The sequence below is a fragment of the Hyposmocoma kahamanoa genome, unplaced genomic scaffold, assembly GCF_003589595.1.
Source record: "Hyposmocoma kahamanoa isolate Upper Pololo Valley unplaced genomic scaffold, ASM358959v1 62, whole genome shotgun sequence".
Taxonomy (NCBI): Eukaryota; Metazoa; Arthropoda; class Insecta; order Lepidoptera; family Cosmopterigidae; genus Hyposmocoma; species Hyposmocoma kahamanoa.
Genome location: NW_020653850.1, coordinates 13,958,803 through 13,980,431, shown reverse-complemented (window position 1 = coordinate 13,980,431; position 21,629 = coordinate 13,958,803). Strand labels below are relative to the sequence as shown.

The window sequence follows — 21,629 nt, the reverse complement described above, 5'->3', positions numbered from 1 at the left end:
TAGTACTTTGAAAAAATTGTTTTACTGTTGAATTGCCTGAATTATTATAACTTGACATATTGGTCTTACTATCGGCAGACTATTCCTTGCCAGTCTTATTTTACTCCTAGCTATCACTAGTGTCTAATACTTACGAAAGACTGGTTTCAATATTATTTCTTCATTGTCATCTCCAACACTCTAGCGATCCAAAAATTCCAAAATGAATTGTTCAGAGATAAAATAAAGTAGTTTTTATAAGAATATACATATTATATTTGAACCCATATACATTCATTGTTTCTACAAATTGCATTGCTTCTATAAAATTGTAAATAGATCTACATTCAAGTAAACGTGATAATTGATACATCATTGACCTACCAACAATTTTGTAGTATCAATTTGTTGGTAGGTCAATGGACACCAAATAAAATGTAGAATTGTCTTTTGTTTTAAGCCTGAGATGTTGATTATGATAGTGTGTATTAAATAAAATTATATACTTGGTTATTTCCAGACAAATGGTTGTGGAAAGTAGTAAGCATTGTTTGGAACCTTAAGAATTTGGAGTAGATGTCCTTTCAGTTATCTATCAGATTTCGTATATTATATTGTTACGTGCACTAAATCACCTCCATACCATTTATCGAGTACTTACGGATGTTGGTGTTAAGGAAGGTATTTAATAATACATGTTTCAAGTATCCGTGCAATGCTGTATATTTTCTGTGATGTACTTACATGTTTATAAATTAATCGATTCACAGGGAATTGCAAAAACGTTCTTTAAATTTAGTGTGTCATTAACTCATTAGCTACTATACTGCCCTTAACTTTATCAGAGCAAAACGTAAGACAGCGTGTTACATAATTAATTATTAAAGTTAATGGACGTTTATGCAATTGAACGTAAGTATTTAACAATCGAATGGCAGTTGAAATATAATTATTAGTAGTTCTATATCACCTGTTTGCACGTAGTAAGTCGGGTGCGAATTTATTAGGGTATAATACACAGCTATATTTACATAAAGAACTCGTAGATTGCGGGCTAACATTCAATGTTAATCCAAAGGGATAATCTGTCGGTATTCGATGGTGATCGGTATGTAGTATGTTTAGTAAGCGTGTCATGATATTAAGATTTGTGTACATTATATGACTACTTAACATTATTGATGTTTATACAACTGTGTACTTGATGTGCTCTAACTGGCTATTCGTCTTATTCGATGTCCCCCTTTAATTGGACCATTAAGTGTATAAAACTCTAACCACTACTAACAAGAGCACTACCCTGTGTAAAAAACTTTTCACCTCATATTCTTAATACCATGCTTAAACTACATATTACATTACATAGGTACGTACATTATTATAAATTGTTAAAACATCGGATATTCAATGTATGTTCATACGTTGGTGTATCTTATCTATGGGTGTTTTCAAATCTCACTGTGATTTCAATATTTATTGTTTGATGTAAATATAAAATTAAATATTGAGTTTTAATAAACGTCTTTAACTTAACGATACTTATAATAGTCTAGTACTTAAATACCTAACTTACCTAAACAATTATTATCTATGTTTTTAACATTATTTTATGTACATTCGTATAAATAGTCATAAGTTATTTGATTTCTCTTTGAAATATAATTAATTTAAAGTATTATTTATGCACAGTAAGATTATTTAAAGGGTCATATCACGTACACTCTTAAGGCTGAAATTCGATAAACTTTACTATCATCCCTTTCGAGTGACATCTTCCAGGGGAACCATTACATCTGGAGTTTTATCGTCCACAATATGTGTTCTACGTCTTTTCCCTATACAACTCTTGAAACACGTATCCCCTTTTCCAAAGTTCTCCCCGTCTAATATAGTCTGCGGCATCGGCTGGTTCATAGTTTCAGGCAAGAATAAACACAAACATCCCGAAACAATTGTTACAACACCGAAAGTCACCGTTGGTATTTTTGGATCGAAGGAATCTAGTAACGTTATCAAAGGTGTTAAAGCCCCCGAAATTCTGGCACACATTGAACCCAGCCCCATAGCTGAATTTCTCACTACCGTAGGGAACAATTCTGCAGAAAAATTATATATAATAGCAAAGGAACCAGCAATAAATAATTTGCCCGATACGACTACGACTGTAGCCCAAATATTACCAGGACCAATAATTGAACCAAGAATGCAGGCTGCTCCGCCCACTAACATCATAGAGCTTATTAGAGGTCTGCGTCCCCAGACATCAAGGAAATAAATAACAGCTATGTAGCTCGGCAATTCAACAAACCCCATTACCGCCGTGATTAAGTATGGATTTCCTTCCATCTTACCAGTACTCAAAGTGAGGCCATAATAAGCTATAGAATTTGCAAACCAGCACAAGCAGACGTTTAAAGTTTTATTTCTTAAGTTTGGCGTTTTGAATAAGTCTAAAGTCCCTGCAGAAATGGGTTTCTCAGAACCTTTAGAAGCTTCGGCCCTACCTCTTGATACTATATCCGCTCTATCTATCGTGAACTCAGATTTATTGAACTTCAGGGCTTTTTCAAGTATGTCTACGGATTCCTTCACTCTCCCTTGAGTCCACAGCCAGCGAGGCGATTCATCCATTATCCAAATGTGTGGAATTAATAAAACACTATGTAATCCGTATATAATTTGAAGAACTTGCTTATCATCAATTATTGCACCCCACCCTGCTACCAAAATTATACCTGCTGCAAATGCAGCTTGAAACGCTACCCCACAAATGGTTCTCTTAGTAGGGCCTACTATTTCCATGGTTAATACAAATCCAGTAATGTAAGATCCGGCTGACCCAAATATTCCATACAGAAATCGAATACCCACAAATGACCAGTATTCTGGCATAAAAGCCACGAGTATACCAAAAATTAATTGCAAAACTCCTGACCAACAAAATATTGGTTTTCTACCTACTTTATCCGCTAACCCTCCGAGTACCACAGCCCCAGTGAAGACTCCTAACATGTAGATGGTTTGCGCCAGAGATCCCATCCACCTGCGATCACATACCAGCTCCCATTCAATAGCTCGCGAAGACGTCCTGTATTTTGAATCGAACACCCATTTTGTACAAGTCATGGTCGCGTTGCTCTCAGAACTAGCGTTAACATACATATGACATGAGTCTAGACTCCCCATTGATGTCAAGGGTATAGCCGCTAATATGCTTGACGAGTTCCATGATGCGATAGAGTCGTTTGTGTCTACACCGTCGATCCAGCACCTGAAATGTGAAATATGACACTTAAAAATTAATACTAACACAAGTAATAAATAATTTTAATGTGATAGTTTCAAACGGGCGTGTATAACAATATAATATTCTGCTGATGAAATGTTTCTGAAGCAATACGATCTCTATCTGACCATTTAATTTTGCATTAAATTACTTTAATAATTACTATATCTATGATCTTACCTTTCAAGATTTTTATTTGTGTGTTGGGTAAAATTGAAGACATTTTGAATAGAGATATAAAAATGTTTAATAAAAATATCAAATAATTAAAACAAATCGAAGTAAAAGAGGTATAAGCTAGCTAAATTAAACAAAACTTTCGGAATTATGACTAAAAATGCACAAAGTTGGCAGTAACAATCAATATAAATAATTTTAAACGTATACAGTTCAGGTTGTGAAGTCGTTATGAAGAAATGTTAATGCGATTAACAATCTGTAAGTCTCATACCTCAGTAAGTACTTTCATAATAAGTATAGTAAGTAGTTCATTGTTCTTAGTGAAAACGTTGAAAAATATTTGATTAAATATCAATAGTTTAATAACATTTCCAAATACCTAATAGTATACCTATCCTACTTACCTACAAAACGATAAGAAGGTAGGTAATTTAACCCTGATTTGTGCCCCCTGTATTTTATACGTTTGGGGCTTTCGTAAACGCTATCGACTAGTTACATTGTACTTAATGCACTAAGCAATTGCTTTTATAGGAATCGCAGTATTTGAAATCTAATTCGTCTCAGCGTTCTCTCTCTAAATAGCTTCAAAATATGCAAGTAGGCAGATCTACCGACTAGTACACTTAAAATAAATTTAAAAAATACTTAACAACATTACTTATAGTGCATATCATAAGCATGACTATGTTTTTTATTAAAAACATTTATATTGATGCTTACGTCATAAGATTATAAAAAAGAATTAAAGTACTCTCTAAGTAGGTACTTACTTGCGTAAATTGAAAACCCTTTTGAAATTGAAATGTTCGTCTCATTTTTATAGTTACGTGTTATTTTAAACGAGTCCACTTTGCATTTTTTGCTTAAATCTGACTAGATAATCATAAGCTTGAGTCTTTTCGAAGTTTGTCTTAGCTTTAAATTATAACCTAGTTTACTAGATAAAATTCATCCATAATTTTAGCTTTGCTGAAGTCAAGTTTAATTTAATAGTAATCCTAAATACTGTTTACATAAGAATATCCTGTATTTGATTTGAATGCTGCGTGGCAAGTTTATTTATGTTGTATTGGGCAAGTGTATTTTAGTTATTTTTTGTTCGTGGACGTGAGAACCTAAAATAACTAAGTAATTAAGACTGTTTGAGTTATTATTTTAACTTTTACTCGGACGCTCGGCCTCATTTATTTCTTTAACATTCTCCTAGAGGTACCATGGTCTCTGGAAGATCAACAGAAGTTTCACTCATTTTTCTACCACTGCAATTCGTGAAGCAAGTATCTCCGATACCAAATTTTTCGCCATCTTCCAAAGATTGTGGCAAATCCCTGCCAATAGTTTCAGGCAGTAACAGTGTTGATAACCCTGACAAGAGCGCCATGAAACCGAATATAATCGTAGGAATTTTAGGGTTTAAAGAATCCAGAAGACTAATCAAAGGAGTCAGAGCGCCTGATACACTTGCGCACATGCTTCCAAGCCCAACTCCTGAGCTGCGGACTACAGTAGGGAATAATTCTGCGGAATATTTATATATAATTGAATAGGAGCCAGATATAAAAAGTTTACCAACCATCACGACGCCTGTTGCCGCTGTAGAGCTATGTGGTAATGCTACAACTACCAAACAGGCAATACCACCCAATAACATCATGGCGCTTATAAGAGCTCTGTGACCCACTCGGTCTAAGAAATATATAATGATGACGTAACTAGGAAGCTCTACAACGCCCATTAAAAACATGATAAAATAAGGATTCCCGTTTAGTTTGCCAGTATTAAGAGAAAGGCCATAATAAACAACGGAGTTGGCAAACCAGCAACCGCAAATGATTAATGACTTTCTGAGCATGTTCCGCGTCTTAAAGAGATGTGCTGTGCCAGCCGATTTCTCTTCGGTATACTTGGCGCAAGTAGCTTTACAGTGCGATACCAAACATGGTGTGTCTAGAGTTTCGGTAGACTTGTTAACTTTTAATGCCTTCTCTATAATAGCTACAGACTCTCGAGCTCGCCCTTGAGACCAGAGCCACCTCGGGGATTCGTCCATCCACAACCAATGAGGAAGCAATACTACAGCGTGTAAGGCATACACGATTTGTAAATAGAATCTATTGTCAATCAAGTATCCCCATGCGGCTAGCAACATTATTCCAACCGCGAACATAATCTGGAACATGACTCCACATATAGTACGTTTGCTTGGACCAACTAGTTCCATAGTTAATACGAATCCGGCGATGTAAGGTCCGGAACCAAAGATTCCGTATAGGAAACGCACTGTTACGAACGAATAATACTCGTTTACAAATGCAACAGAGGCACCCAGAATTAGTTGAAGTATTCCCGCCCATACGAAAACAGCTTTTCTTCCAAATTTATCACAGAGTCTTCCGAGTACTAGCGAGCCAAGAATCACTCCGAACATATAGGCCGTTTGCGCAGCGGCACCCATCCACCGGCGGCTGCACACGAAGTCCCATTCGATGCCGCGAGATGAGGTGAAATATCGGGTATCATAAACCCACGACTGACATTTCTCCAACGTGTCATTTGTTCCATACATTTCGCATGACTCTATCTTCCCATGCCCGTTTAGGGGTATAGCTTTTAGCACCAGGGAAGAATTAAAAGGCTCAGTGTAATTGGCAGTGTCAACATCTGGCAGTGCACATCTGAAATATAAAAAACCAATTATATTATTGTATCATTATACACTTCGAGATGAAATGTTTTAGTAAAGATATAATATTATGTACTAAACTACTCGTGCTGTGATTAATGTCAGTACGTGATGTCGGTAACTATTTGTGCACATTATGATTAAAAGCTGTGAGTATTGTTATGTAAATTTTTAGGTATAAATAGGTTCTATTGTAAGACAAATAAATAGCGTGAGGGAGTATTTAAATATATAGGTAGTAGGTATTCTATACTTAGGAAGTGACGATCCCACCCTGCAAATTAGTATTGTAGCATGCAATGTGATTTGACACTACGTATTACCATAACAATTGGTAGTAACACAAAACTGATGTAGTGTAGTATGATATTTAAAATAGTTCGATAGTAGATAAACATACAAGAAAGTAATTAATTGAACACATTATAATTTTTTTTAACGTAGAAATGTACTTACCCATACCCATGTAAGAAGTAAAGGTAAGATATAAAGAATCAAAAACAATGGATAAAGACGTTATTGTACTTGCAGTTTCATCAAAACATTTGAACCAAGAAAAGAAACCGTCACTAATTTCTTTCTCACTTTGCTAGCATCGAACCGAATGTTATTTTTGGTAGGGTCATAATTATGTTACAAAACAAAATATACTTACATTCACCCCAAAGTATGTAAACATCGAAAACACTTTGTGTGTAGAATGAAGAGTAAACGACTTCCGTAGTCTCATGTCACCCTGTCCCGTAATCAAGCAGTAATTTATACTTTCTGTAACCTTAAAAAGCACTTTTTTGTTAAAACGCATAACCTTGTACCAAACCCAAACGTAAGCTTGCACAATTTGACCTCTATCAATGCGATAACAAGTAGCAAAAATTACACCATAAAATATTTTCATAGCTTAAATGTGATAGAGCTCAAATCATTTCTTAAAACATTGCTTTCACGGGCAGACATTGATTAGGTACGAGCATACGTTGCGAATCATGCATTCTTATAAGGAATACTGAACGTTTAAGTACCTAAATCGGCAATGAAGAGCAGTGATCCGCGAATAATCATCATGTTATATTAACCCAAATACTTCTAAAATAGTTACGTACTCTTAGAGTAATTAAAGTACTAAACATTTAATACGTAGGTTTATTATTTTTTATGCAAAAAAGGAAACTAAAGCTAAGTAGTATTCCAAATGTTCTGTGCGTTTAATCGACGACCGGCAAAAATTCCCAAATGCCAGGGGTTCTACAATTTCTCCAACGTTTTGGAGGTACTCGTAACTATATATTTTTCGTCTTCCGTTACATATTTTATTATTTTGCGCTTCTCATACCGAATTAATTCAATGTTATGGCAATATAATCTTGTTTTATTATTGACCGCAAACAGTTAGAATTAATTATAAATAGACCGCATATTACGGCCGGTTTTAATATTAGACAAGTCAATAAATAATAAAAATCCATCATTACCGTTACGTTGTTCGCGGGCAAATGCATATAAGGCACCATTAGATACAACAATAATGACTTTATATTTGGACATGCATAAAAATGTATTTGGTTGTTTGTCGATTAGCACACCCCCGTGTATCAAATCATGCCATGCAGGCTTCAGTTTGTTGGTTTGATAGTCGCAATCTTCACCTTAGTTAGATTGTGTTCTTTTGAAACAATGATGCAGTTCCATCTAGAGCCCCCGGACCAAACAAAATTGCATAAAAGTTTACTGGGGAATCAAATCCGACACAGTCCTCGGCGTCCTTACCCTTGTGATCAAATTGATGATGAATTAACAAACAGTAGAAGTTAATAATTTACCTATGATCCGGCACCGCAGCAACTGTTACTAAGGACAACATGTGCATGCCCGCTGTGAACGCAGCCAGGATGTGAAGCGTGAATTGGAAGGCCTGGTACCGTCCGAAGTCTCCTGTGACCAATAAATATTTACAAGTTACTACACCACACTTACTCTTTTGTTGTTATTTAACAGAAAGAATTAGTTTCTTTTCGGAAATTATTACTAAGATTATGTAATTATTGAACATTTTATCCAAAGTTATTCGAATAATACCTATTTCATCGTAAACACTCTACAGTATTCATGGTTCCAAATATGTACATAATGTAGACGGCCTGAGCTAGAGGAAAACAAGTAAATTTCAGAAATTTACAACCTGATCTTACATATGTTTATAGTAGATTATCGCAAAATTGTACCTAATAACATTTCTGACTATTAACAGCTATTACGTATTGGTGTCGTTGCATGCCACTTTGCAGCGTGTTTTCTCTTATTTGATGGTTAAAATATATCGCTTTTAACGAATAAAGTGCTGATTATTATTATTCTTGTTTAGCATCAGTCTTCAAAATTATCAAAAGTAGGCGTTAACAACCGTTAAAGCTATGAGTAATGATATAGTGCATAGTTTCCCAAAGTGTCCCCCACTGGACGCTGAAGAGTTCTAGATAGGAGTCTCGGAATCAATTGGGAGCGTTGATGCTGTCCAAGAGGAGCTACCGCATTCGAAAAAAAAATCTGAATTATTTATATAAACTTCACTACATATATATGTTTCCTTGTGATTTTTTTGTTAAATTAATATAAAAAATACGTGTTTTCATTTATTTTTTGTGGTGGTGGGCGATGAATTTTTTTTATCTTGAGTCATCGGGGGCCAAAAGTTTGGGAACCTTATGATATAGTGCATAACGCTTATTATTTCAGTTCCATTTCAGAAAATAAAAATTACTTCCCGAATTTTCCATTTCAAACAATTCATATTTAACTGCCTCCGTGGCCGAACGGTTACCATACCGGACTGCCACGCAGAGGTCCCCGGGTTCGATTCCCGGGCCGGGAGAAATATTTGTATGGCCTACATTTATTTCTCTCGTGAGTTTGGGTGTAATTTGTGGTTGTCTATGTGTGTGTCCATGGCACCCGCGACACAGGGTTTCCCTAGTGTGGGGCTATGTTGAGTGTGTGCGTTATTATTATTATCGTATTTATTTTAAACTCTCGCCTCTCCCAAGGCCTAAAAGATTAATTTTGAATTTTTAAATGGGAGAGGCGGTATTTCCCGGCAATGGCACAGTCAGCCGGGGTCAGGGACTCAGGTCCAAGAATCGGCGAACAATACGTGCCGTATCGAGCAGGACCGCCTTCTGCATTTGTGCTGGAAGCGACACGCCACAGAAATCCAACCGCCTCAAGCTGTTAGAAAGGCTTACTGGAATTAACCCATTTGCGGACAAAACAATTGGGATTATTTCAGTGGAGGCCACATCCCACATGTCGGTGATCTCGTGCGCCAGGTCGAGATACTTCCGGCGTTTCTCGGTTTCAGCTTTCACGAGACCCTCGTCATGCGGGATGGTGACGTCCACAAGAAATACCCTCGACTGCGATCGATCCAATATCACAATATCAGGCTTATTCGCAAGAATAGTCCTGTCCGTGATAATAGATCGATCCCAATAGATTTTGGTGCGGTCATCTTCGAGTATTGGCTCCGGTGAATACTTGTAATATGGCAACCTCTGTTGCACTAGTCCGTACTTGAGAGCGAGCTCTTGGTGTAATATTTTGGCTGCCTGGTTGTGTCTGTGCAAGTACTCAGTGTTAGCAAGAGCGGAACAACCGGAAACAATATGCCTAAGTGACTCTCCGGGACGGCCACATGCCCGACAAATGTCTACTGTGCCGTCCTTTAGGATATATTTCCGATAGTTCCTCGTCTTGATAACCTGATCCTGTATTGCACAGACAAAACCTTCGGTTTCCCCAAAGAGGTCCCCGAAACGCAGCCAATGTAGGGAGGCTTTACGATCCATAAAAGGCTCGTGGAGTACCTTGAAGAACCTCCCATGGAGCTCCTTCTCTTTCCATACGGACTCGCGGTCAGAGGTGCTAAGCACCACCGGGTCTCGCCATTCCTCTTTGGCCAACGATAAGGGAGTTAGCCCTTTATCACATGTGACAACCTCTCCACGAATCACGTCATCCGTCATCGTCAAAAAGTAGTTTCTGAGACTGCATATCTCGCGGTTGTGCATGGTTTTGACACTTAATAGGCCTCTACCTCCACACTTCCGCGGGACATACAATCTCATAACTGACGATCTCGGATGATGCATTCGGTGAGAGGTCATCGTCGTGCGGACTCGTCTATCCAGAGCGTCTAATTCCGTCTGAGTCCATTTGAGCACGCCAAATGTGTACATCAGAACAGGCATGACCCAGGAGTTATAAGCTCGGATCTTATTAACGCCTGACAAATAGCTGTTTAGCACATTTTTCAGGCGCCCATAAAAAACCTCGCACACACCCTGTTTCACGTCTGCTTCCTTCACACCGATGGTCTGCGACATGCCCAAATACCGGTATGTTTCAGTCTCGGAGAGTACCCGCAGGTGATTGGTGCCAATATTAATGCCATTAGAATGCATGACACGTCCCTTCTCAACATGGACCACCGCGCACTTATCGATCCCAAGCTCCATCCTAACCGAACTGCTGAAATCGTTGGTGATTGTCAGCAGCTCCGTCAATCTGTCAGCTGTGGGGCCGTATAGCTTGAGATCATCCATGTAGAGAAGGTGAGGCATTCGCGGTCCACCTCTCCGAAACTGAAAGCCTGTGCCCGACCTCTCCAATAGAGTACTCAGAGGGTTCAGGGCCAGGCAAAACCACAGTGGACTCAGACAGTCACCCTGGAAAATACCTCGCCTTATTTCTATTCGGTCATCCGCATCCGTCATCCGCCGACCATCCAGACTCAGGATCGTTCTCCAACATCCCATGCATTGCCCGAGGAAGTGTCGAACTGCACTGTCAATTTTATACAGTTCGAGGACCCTCGAGAGCCATGAGTGGGGCACCGAGTCGAACGCTTTCCTATAGTCTATCCAGGCAGCGGAGAAATTCCGACGGTTGCGTCTGACAAGTTGGCCAGCGACCGCGTCGATGAGGAGCAGCTCCTTACTACCGCGGCTACCGCCCCTACATCCGTTCTGAGCCTCAGACATCACACTGTTATCAACAATGTGCTGACTTATCTTGGAGCTCAAAACAGATGTTAAAGTCTTGTATATTGTACAAAGACAAGTTATGGGGCGATACTGTGATGGATCCACGGTAGCATCGCTCTTTGGAGCTAAATGAGTGACCCCAGTAGTTAAGAAGTTTGGGAGCGTCCCACTCTCAAGGGCACTTTGGAACTGACGAGCGAGAGTAGCGTGGCAGCACCAGAACCCCTTCAGCCAATAATGATGCAGTCCGTCCGGTCCCGGACTTTTCCAGTTCGGAGCCTTACGGACCGCTACCGCTACATCCTCTTCGGATATGCTGATGGGATTCATAGGCGCTATGGTTGCACATGCTCTCTCGACCGCTTCGAACCATGGACCCTCTTCGTGATCGACGGGCTGCGACCAAAGCCTTCGCCAAAAGGCGACCACTTCTGCTTTGTCCGGACGCTCACCCGTCAAGACCACATCAGGACGCTCCAGTGTCCTATAAAACTTCTTTTGGTCACTCATGAAGAGACGATTCTGCCGATACCTCTTCACCCTTTCGGAATATCGCCGAATCCGCTTGCCCCAAGCAGCTATCTTCTGCTTCAGATCATCAATGCGCCCTGTCAGTTTTCGTGCAAACTCCGGTGAGTCTACAAAAATGTTCTCACCGGAGAATGCTTCTCGGACAAAGCGCATCACTCTCGGCCTTGTGACGCCTGATCTGAAGCTAGTCAGTTTGCCGATGAGGACCCTGGCCCATGCTATACGACCCTCAATTCGCCTCATCCAGGCTGGCTTAGTACTAGTCCTAGGAGTAGTGCTGCCAACCTGGTGGTTACCGCCGGGTCTTGTTGGCGGCATCCTGACGCCGACAAATTGACACACAGTCATTGCGGCAGCGAAGAGAATTGAGTCTGTCTCCCAAAGGTCTGCGCTTTCCTCTAAAAATGAGGGAAGCATGTTGTTAATGGCCCCAACGGCATCCCGAACCTTGATACTGAGAGGCACTCGAGGCAGCCGTGGCCTTCGCTCAAGAGGCACGTGGCGATATTCCAGAATCGTCTCCTCCAGACTACTCCTCAACGCTTCCAAATCCAGGGCGACTGTTCCCCAATCACTTTCAGTACCACCCGTATCCGGCTGCTGAGCACTAGGTTCCCTGTGAACTTCCGTGCTGGGAACAGGAGAGCGCTCCAGCCTGGGTGGCTCTTCTTCCAGTGGAGGAACAGCCTCGCATCGTAATTGCTCGAGTTCGGCAGCGCTAAAAAGTCCTGAGCGCTGTAGGTACCGAACCCGGTCCGCCAGGTTTTGTTCTGTGACGGTCAAAGTTGGCTCCAGCCGAAGAAATTCGCGGTACATTACTCCTCGATAACCTGTCCGTCCGGTTCCCGAACCTGAGGCCCTAAAATAGGCCCGCATGGCATTTTTATTCATATCAATCGTTATTATTATTATTATTATTATAACTAATTATACAGCTTCCATATAACTTATCCAAGTATTATTTGACTAACAGACTGGTACTAATTAGCCGTAATATGTACTTGTGTTTGTATAATGTGTCGGTCGTTGTATACAATGTGTGTAGTGATGACCTACGGTGACCTGCGGACAGTTCTGTTCTGCTCGGACGGACATATCATTCGACGCAAAATATAAAGACAATGTTGTCGTAAACGGGCCGATTATTTCTATTCTTAAATATAGTTATTCAATTATTACAAGTTACAAACTCGCACTACATTGACTGATGCTTAAGACGGAAGGAACGTTCAAAACTTAGATAACCGCGAAAAGTAACTACATATTCGATAGTTTCTTGTTTGTATTGTATTCCTCAATGGACAAACAAAGTTACTAACAATATTATTAGTGTGAAGAAATTGAACAGTAGGTAAATTAAGTGACTATATTTGCAATGTGCAATGTTCTTGAATAGCGATCACTGTACATACATTAAAATTATTGCAAGGCGTAACGAAGTAAGTACAATTTTTTTAAGAAGAAAAAGCAATGAACAGACGTCTGCCCAGTCAATGAAATAATTCAACTAAGGTACTAGCATTCCTCGATTTGACCCTGAACAAGTGTGTTTAGTGTGTATATGTATGTATGTATTAATTGGTGACGTTTCATATAGTGAATCCATTGACCCCGTTATCATGCAATACATAACATTGTAATAATCAAAAATATAAATTTGACGTAACAGTCCGTGTTTTACATTCTTAGCGTTATACGCGCACTCTCCGTTCAGTTACAACTTACTCGTCTAATAATAGTGTTACGGAATAAATAAATCATTATCGAAGCGCAGCGATGGAGGTGAACAAAGCTCTTTTGGCATCTACTCAAATTGTACAATTTACGAACGGAATTACTCGACCGTTCCTCGACTGATATGCATGAAATTTTAAGCTAGCATAAAAATACAATTCTGTACGTTGTAAAGAAGCACAAATTTTAACTTTAGATCCGTGATCTGAAATAATTGAGAAAGACTGCTGCATTTCAGTAGAGAATCGATATTCCTATATATTTATGTTTAAAGAAATATCGATTATATGTATATTGTATGGCAAACTTTTATATTTTTACACTACCAAGCATCAAAATTGTATTTATTCTATAATGCCTATTGATCAATCAATTTTAAGGTATTATTAGATCTAATAATACCTTGAAATTATAAAGTTCACTAAGACGAGTGGATAAACACAACATAAAGTAAATGTTGAACAAATGACGACAAACGTGACGAGTATCTTTACTATAGTCCATAGAACCCGACAAACGTGGCATAGTCTGAATAAGAAACAGAAGAAAGAAATGGTAAGTATAATGAAGAGCTACAAATAGAGTACATGCGTCACTGTAGTTACAATAGGTGCGTATTTATTGACACATATGGTAGCCACAACGTTTCTTTTATGAATATAATCTATAACAAGGCATATAAAGTCCATATTGCGTACGATTTTGATTAATAACATTGAATACCTAGATGTGAATAAACAATTGTAATATTTTAATTTTGCGATTGTTTTCTTTGAAACAACTTAATGAAGCATATAATTTGAAACAATTACTCCCGAATACTTAAGTTGTCCTGATTGCTAATATCGAAAAGATAAAAAAACTGTGTCTAAACGCGCTTATTTATTTATTTTTTGTCAAACTCACTAAAGTTTCGGGCTCTTTATTAATCCCATGGTCACGACCGACTAGTAATAGTAATAATGCTAATAACTACTAATCATATTAAGCTTCGTATAATGAATTTTGTATTTCGTATAAAAATTTGCATGTCTTACAAAGTACTTCATAATAGTTATTTGTTATGCAAGGCTGTAAAGTTTTTGTTTGGCTTTGATTCCTGAGCGAGGGTTTCAAGGCACAAGACGCAAAACAACAATAATAAAAATATAAAGTTTAGTATAAGGGTTTTTTGTTTCACTACATATCATTTTAAACGTCGTGAATGGCGGACCCGGACTCTGGGTATGGACTCGCCAGGGTTTGTGGTAGCAGCAGAGACATGTTCGTCTGCTCCGTGGTGTGTGGCCGGAGACGTCAGTCTCGTGCGCAGCTAGCGCGTCTTAGTAGCGGTCTAGACGAGAGCCTAAGGCGAGGAGACGCTCGGGACACGTGAGTTGCCCTGAAAGGGTTGTAACCTAACAAGCCGTGACCAGGTTCACGGCAGTCGGCAGACGGTCCACAAATTTATTTAAAGTCGGGTTAAGAAGAAATGGTAACAAAGAAGTAAGGAGGCAAGCTGTAACTGTAAGAAAATCAGGTACATTAATATAAAACGCTTCACATCTTAATGATGGTGAATATAAAGAGTTAAAGTAGACACTTACCCCTAAAAGGGCCGAGTTATACTGAATTACAGTAACGTATTCATAGGTACATGATAAGGCTGTAGACTGTTATACACTTATTACAATTGACTTAGTAAAAGAATCAAAATTAGACGCAATTGAATTTAAACAGCTCCGTCCGCTGTCGCGATCGAGCAGGGAGTGACGATGGAATGAAATAAAATCAGAATGCGAGGCAGAAGAACTATGAAAATTCAAAATATAAATTTAAATACGAGTGGCCAGGAACCGGAGAAAGGCGATAAAAAGGTGCGATGACGATGTAAGGAGGTCATACCGTCACTGCCCTTTAAGTTGGAAGCTATGTCCGGGCTGCGACCGACATCTCCGGTAGGTACTATTAGCCTGGAGAGCAAATAGAGGATGAGCTAGACATTCTCTGGTCCCTCCAGCCGCATAGGTTACAGCTGCGCCACCAAAGAGGAGATTTGGTAGTGGATTTACGGCTTAGCGGTGGCAACCGTTAGTTGTGCAATGCACTACGGGAAGTGAGCGTGCCTACATAGCAGCTCCGGTACCTATCTGGATAGGGAGGGTACTGTACGTGCACCCGTGGCGGCTCACTTGAGACACTAGCCTCTTAAGAACCAGATGAAGTCAGCGAAAATAACCTGTGACTGAACTTCGAAGGTCCCTGTGCTTACACAGGTTATCGTGCCCTTCTCGTATACGCTAAGGGTAGGGAGGGTCACTATAATCAAAACTTATGTAGAAAGGAACGGGGGATGCCAAGAACAGGCAGTTTATTTTTATTCCTTGTTGAGAAAATATTTATCAAATCAAATAATTTATTTCTTTTTGATAAACAGGTTATAAAAGTGTTATAAGAATGAATTTTGAATCACTATGAGCCGTCGTGCAGCATACTAAGTTTTCATAGTTTTTATGTAATTTTTATGCAATAATGTGAATTATACCTACTACCAACATACAGTCTAATTAGTCGCAATCTTATAGCCCAGTAATGCCTGGATTATTTATGCGTTTCGAAAATAATTTCTTTTCAATGCTATATACTTATGTTTGGTCAAAGAATAATTTTAATGATATTTTCCATTAAAAATCATTTTCTTTATTAAAATAAATAACGTGTCCATATGGACACTCTAGGCATTTATCATTGCAAATCAAACACTACAATCAAAGGAAGGTTTTAAAAAAAGGAATGTAAACATAACACTGTGTGTTTTGATGATAATCTTTAAAGCATTCTACTCATAAACTCAGGTTGCATTTCCAACAGGCAGTCCTAACGGCAGGAGATTTTTTTACAGTAGAAGCCAAGCTATTCGATTTTTTAAACGTAGTGGTCCAAGCGCGAGGTGTTGGCTAAAGCCGAGGTAGCATTTAACGTCCATGTAAAGAGAAACCAGTACCATTTTCCATTGCGTATAATAATCCGATACATATTGATACTCACATCCATTGTACTCTCTGGTAATAGGGTTTCTATGTCGTACTTCTGCAGGAGTCAGTAATTGTCTTGAAGTCAAATTATCCGCCCTACCACGGGAGTTCTTTTCACCAGAATCTTCATCGGCTAACACTGTAGGATCTGGTGAATTGCCTCTGGCACCTGCCCCTTACCTGAATCTTCATTTTTAGTATCACTAGAGCTCTTTGTGAAAGATTTCGTCCAGGAAAGCGTAATATGAGCATTACTGCGTTCCGGTTTGGAAGGGTAAGGATGCTGGTGAAATTACAGGCACATGGGACTTGTCAAATTATGTCTCAGGGTGACAGGCGCACCGGCAGTGCCCCTAAGATCTTTGCGATTTAAAGCTCTAAGTGGCACTGCAACCACTATGGACAGGCGTGTCGCTTACCACCAGGCGTACGACGTGTTCGTCCCTTCACTTGGTATTACAAAAAATCTTCTAAACCGTTTAAAATGTCATTTAACGTCTGTCCGTTTTTAAAAACACCCAGGTCCACATACCTTACAGTAATATAAAGCAAAGTACATAAAGACACGTAAGGTGCTTAGCGTGTCCGTATGGACACATGCGCTCGAACCACATAAAAACCAAAAAATGCAGCGCAAACTGTTATTTCATGTTCGTATGCTTTAGGTAAGATCACAAAGTATCAATGCAAGAAACATGTAATAAAATTTATGAAAGATTTTACTTTCACTCGACTTTCGCCGTTTCGTCATTTTTTCAGCAAAATTTAAATACAATTCTAAATAACTTTAAAGGCATTTGCAAAAAATTGTGCCGCGAACAAATTGATAGTCAGCCGACTCTATCAACAGTAATTCTAAAGAGTTGCTGTAACAAAACAACATTAAATTTTACCATTATATTGATTTGAATTACCCCATATATTTGGTGCCCATATGGACACACTAGGCATTACTGGGTTAATAAAACATAATAACAATAATACATTTAAGATCATTGACTTACAAATAAATTTAAGATAGTCTATTTAAAAAAAAATGTACATTTTCTAAGAACACATGAAATTTTATACGAAATCTTCAAAATTGTAGAATGGCGTATCATTTAAGCAACTACATAATAATTTCTTAAATTTCTAAAATTTCTGCACAATTATTGCAATTCTTAACTTCACGTGGAACTTTGTTGTAGACCTACTATTACTACTAACGTAAATTACATTGACAGAGATATAGAGAAAACTTATCTAGGGATTAATTATCTGTTTAGAAGTAACGTTCATGTCAATTGCGAATAAATAGCTACGACAAGAATAGAGGTCACTGACAAGAAGCATCATTTACTGTAATCAACTACAATTTGCGAATTTAAAATTCACTTCATCTTGACTTTGTTCCATCCTTTTTTACTCGTGATATTTGATGTTAATGATGTTTTCTTTAAATAAATACGAAAAGTTTCTGTGCGATAGTAAACTGACCAGTGTGTTATAGATAAAACTAAACACTACATGATTGCTATATACTATATTTAATGCACAAAATAGTAAAATCCACAGACCAAACTAATACTAGAAGACAAACAATGACAATGTAAGAAAAATAATATATATATATATATATATATATATATATATATATATATATATATACTGTTTCATAATCCGCTGAAAATACTAGAAAATGAGGATATGGTTAAGTATTTATGGAGGTATGTCTGGCCTAGACCCAAATGCATTTAAATATAAATATGACATGCCTACGCTTATTTACATTAGAATACTCTCCGGCACAATGTTATTTATACATAAGATACACTAGGCTTTAAACAATAGCTATAATACCTGGTACTCAGTGATACTCCTAGCTGCATTTTTGCGCGGAGTGGTGGAAAGTCGTATAAGTTGCCAAAAAGATTTGTAATATTATTTTTAACATTTTATACTTTTTTGGAAAATTTGAAAAATCTGAATACAAATATAATATATATATAACTGAGGAAACTGAAACACACGAAAGAGGAGACAGTGGAGACAGATGAGGCTTAAAAATTAAAAATAAAAACTTAAAAATATTTTAATTTAATTAGTCAATTTTATCTTTTGGATTTTGATCATTTTTTTTCAGATGTTTAAAGATTTCACAATATAACAAATTATTATAAATGCTGCAATGGTAAAAATATGCTCAAAATTAGAAGGAAGATTTTCTCGTTTCATTTTTCAAAAATATTTTTAACAAATAGTTTTTCAAATAAAACTAAATATACCTTGACTTGATTAGTTGCCAAAGACTATGTTATTGGCTGTAAAGTATTGTATTTTAAATTATTGTATTGTAAATTTTAAAGTATCGTATTGTAAATTATTTCAAGTTTATTGTATTTTACAAAACCTAGTTCCTTTAATTTATAGCTTATCTATATATTCGAAGTAATAAAATTGTGAAATATGGTTAATGAACATTTTTTCTAATTTAATATGTATTTTTTTCCCAAAATCCTAATTTTGGTGGGACAATAAAATTTCATTTTCACATATTTTTAAAACTACTTGACATTTTGAGAGGCCGTTTACATATTCTTTTTAGATTTAATTTTTAGTGTAATACAAAACCATATTTTTTATTTTAAAGAAATAAAAAATCACCACCAAAATTAAGCATAAAATCGTACCTACCTCTTGAAAATGGCTGTACCTAGTACGCAAATATTTTTGAATAAACTTTACAAAAACAAATATTAACGTCAGGCTTTTCGAAGGTTATGAAAAATAATTACCTATTCATGTCCTCTTCAATCTTAGATAGATTAACCTAAATCTAAACAGCTTCCCTTGAATATTTAAATAGGTACTGTAAGCATTGAATCATAATTACAGATTCAACAATCTGAAAGATGCCAAGCAAATGTATCAATGTAATTAATAGTATTAACAGGGCTTTCATACTAACTCGATGTAGATAATATTAGATATAAATATACACATATACATACACAAGCGGAGCGCAGCGTTTAACCTAGCCTTATTTTCGCGTAACTGTTATCAGCATCTCAGTCACAGTCTGGATTCCATTTCAATGGCAAAAAGTGAACAATTTTTATTTTACAACATGTGGATCAAAAAATTGTTAAAAAAACACTTCAAAAATATTATTTATTAATTTAGCGGTGGCATTTTTGTGGCATCAATAAAAAATCCTTCATTTGTATTTACATTTACTACAAGATGTATAATTGTCATCCAAGTTCTATCGTCACTCTATACATAAATACTGCATGGTTTACTTATATACAGAGTTATGAAACAACCTGATTAACCACACGTTAGTTTGAATTTGTCGAGTAGAATTTGAGATTGTTTACAAACAGACTAAAAATTACCATTACCAAAACTTTCTGACTTCTAATTCAAATCAGTAATTGTTCTCCATTGAACAAAAATCTCTCAACAAAGAGTAATTTGATGACCCAAACGTATTAAAATTTCAAAAATAATGGTGGAAAGTTTTCGTTTTGAGATGCAACAAGGCTAACAGATCCGGTTTTGAATTCATTCGCCGCAGCGGACAAAAATGACTGGTCAAGTGCATAATTTCGTTTCAAGTGACGACGATAAACTTGTTTTCACAATCATTTATTCTTGCAGTTGTTAGAAATTTGCGTTTTTTTAAGTTAAGCTAAACGTTATGGACTGGAACCGTTGGAATCCAAAGCACGAATCTAGTTATACATATATTGACAAACTGACACTGCTATCTGTGTAGTGTAGTCATACAAATTCCCCATCTTACACATAAATCGTAAATTAAATTTAATATAGTGGTGGTCTTCAAGGATAAATGCCATTGTATGAAAAATAATTGTCAACAATGTTAATTATTTACTACCTTAATAAAGTTTGGCAGATAAGGATTTTGTTTGATTTACGTTTTATCCGAGGCAAAGTATTTTTTTAATGATAAGTAAAACCAGTTTGGCTCGGATAAAACTAAAATCATTAAAATAAAATAGAATTCTTTTAATATTATATGCAGTGTTGCGAATGCTTTAGTGAAAAAATATCACCTTAAAAATATTAGTTACATTACCTTAGTTTATTACAAAAATAATTGAACAATAATCGTGTAACCCGACTACCAACGTTTAACATTGTTACGCGTTTGACTATAAAAACAACGCATTCAAATGTAAATAGCCAATTACGTTGGATCAAATCTCATTGCATGAATAACACTTTCCTAGATTCCATCGTTAGCAGGTAAACATATATATATTAGTAATTTTAAGTAAATTACATAAAACCGACCTCAAAAGTACGTGGAATTACATATAATTTTACCAAGTTTTATTGAAATCGGTTACGGGAAAGTGCGCAAACCCGGATTCATCCCCTAGTTCGCCTCTATACGGGACTTGACACAGAAGATAGTAAAAATCGGTTCTTAATACTCAAAGTATATTGAGAGAGAAAAACACCTTGAATTGGAGAATAGCAAAATTAACCATTAAAATTATAATAAAATTTGGGCGCTATTTATAAAAATGAGTCTTCATGCGTAAACAGCCACGCTTAGAGGTGGATGATTTTCTACAAAATTAAATGGGACCACTATGGAGGTACCCTCTTTCCAACAAAACAAAAATCATGAAAATCGGATCACAAATGCCGTTGATGTTGAAATGAAATGAGTTATTGCGTAAGTTAAATACAAAAAAAAAACATACAGTGAAATCCTCCTCCTTTTTTAGAAGTCGCTTAAAAATATACAATAGAACGGATATCGCTTTTTTTCTGAAATTACTCAACTATAATTGTTATATTCAAATAAGAAGGTTTCTTTTTTTTATAATACCAAGTGACGGGACTGATGGTAAGATACACGCCTGTCCATAACAGTTGCAGTACCACTCAGAGCTTTAAATCGCAAAGATCTTATGACCCCTGTGATCTTATGTCACCCTGAGACATAAGTTGGCAATGACAAGTCCCATGTGCCTGTAATATCACCAGCACCCTTATACCCTATAATATTCTAAACTGGAACTCAGTAATGCTCACATTACTGCTTGGCGGCAGAAATAGGTAAAGCACTTCCCTGGACGATTTCTTTCACAGGGAGTTCTTCTGCTACTAAACAATATGTCTGTTCGTAAAGCTATCATTTGACGCTGGCCAGTCAA

General features: G+C 37.1%; 1 protein-coding gene across 3 annotated transcripts in view; it reads right to left on the bottom strand.

Annotated features, from left to right (window-relative positions):
• Positions 1 to 463: 463 nt before the first annotated feature.
• Positions 464 to 21,629, bottom strand: part of LOC113229692 (organic cation transporter protein) — a 25,541-nt gene continuing 4,375 nt past the window's right edge. The window contains exons 1-3 of one of the 3 annotated variants that reach the window (XM_026463375.1): positions 7,952 to 8,045; positions 6,787 to 6,906; positions 4,243 to 6,123 (exon numbers count right to left, since the gene is read on the bottom strand). In XM_026463375.1, coding sequence (XP_026319160.1) covers positions 4,641 to 6,014 — 1,374 coding nt within the window. In that variant the 5' untranslated portion in view covers positions 6,015 to 6,123; positions 6,787 to 6,906; positions 7,952 to 8,045 and the 3' untranslated portion in view covers positions 4,243 to 4,640. Of the gene's footprint in view, positions 3,251 to 4,242; positions 6,124 to 6,786; positions 6,907 to 7,951; positions 8,064 to 21,629 lie in introns of those variants that run through there. The other 2 variants (XM_026463373.1, XM_026463374.1) reach the window with 2 other exon arrangements.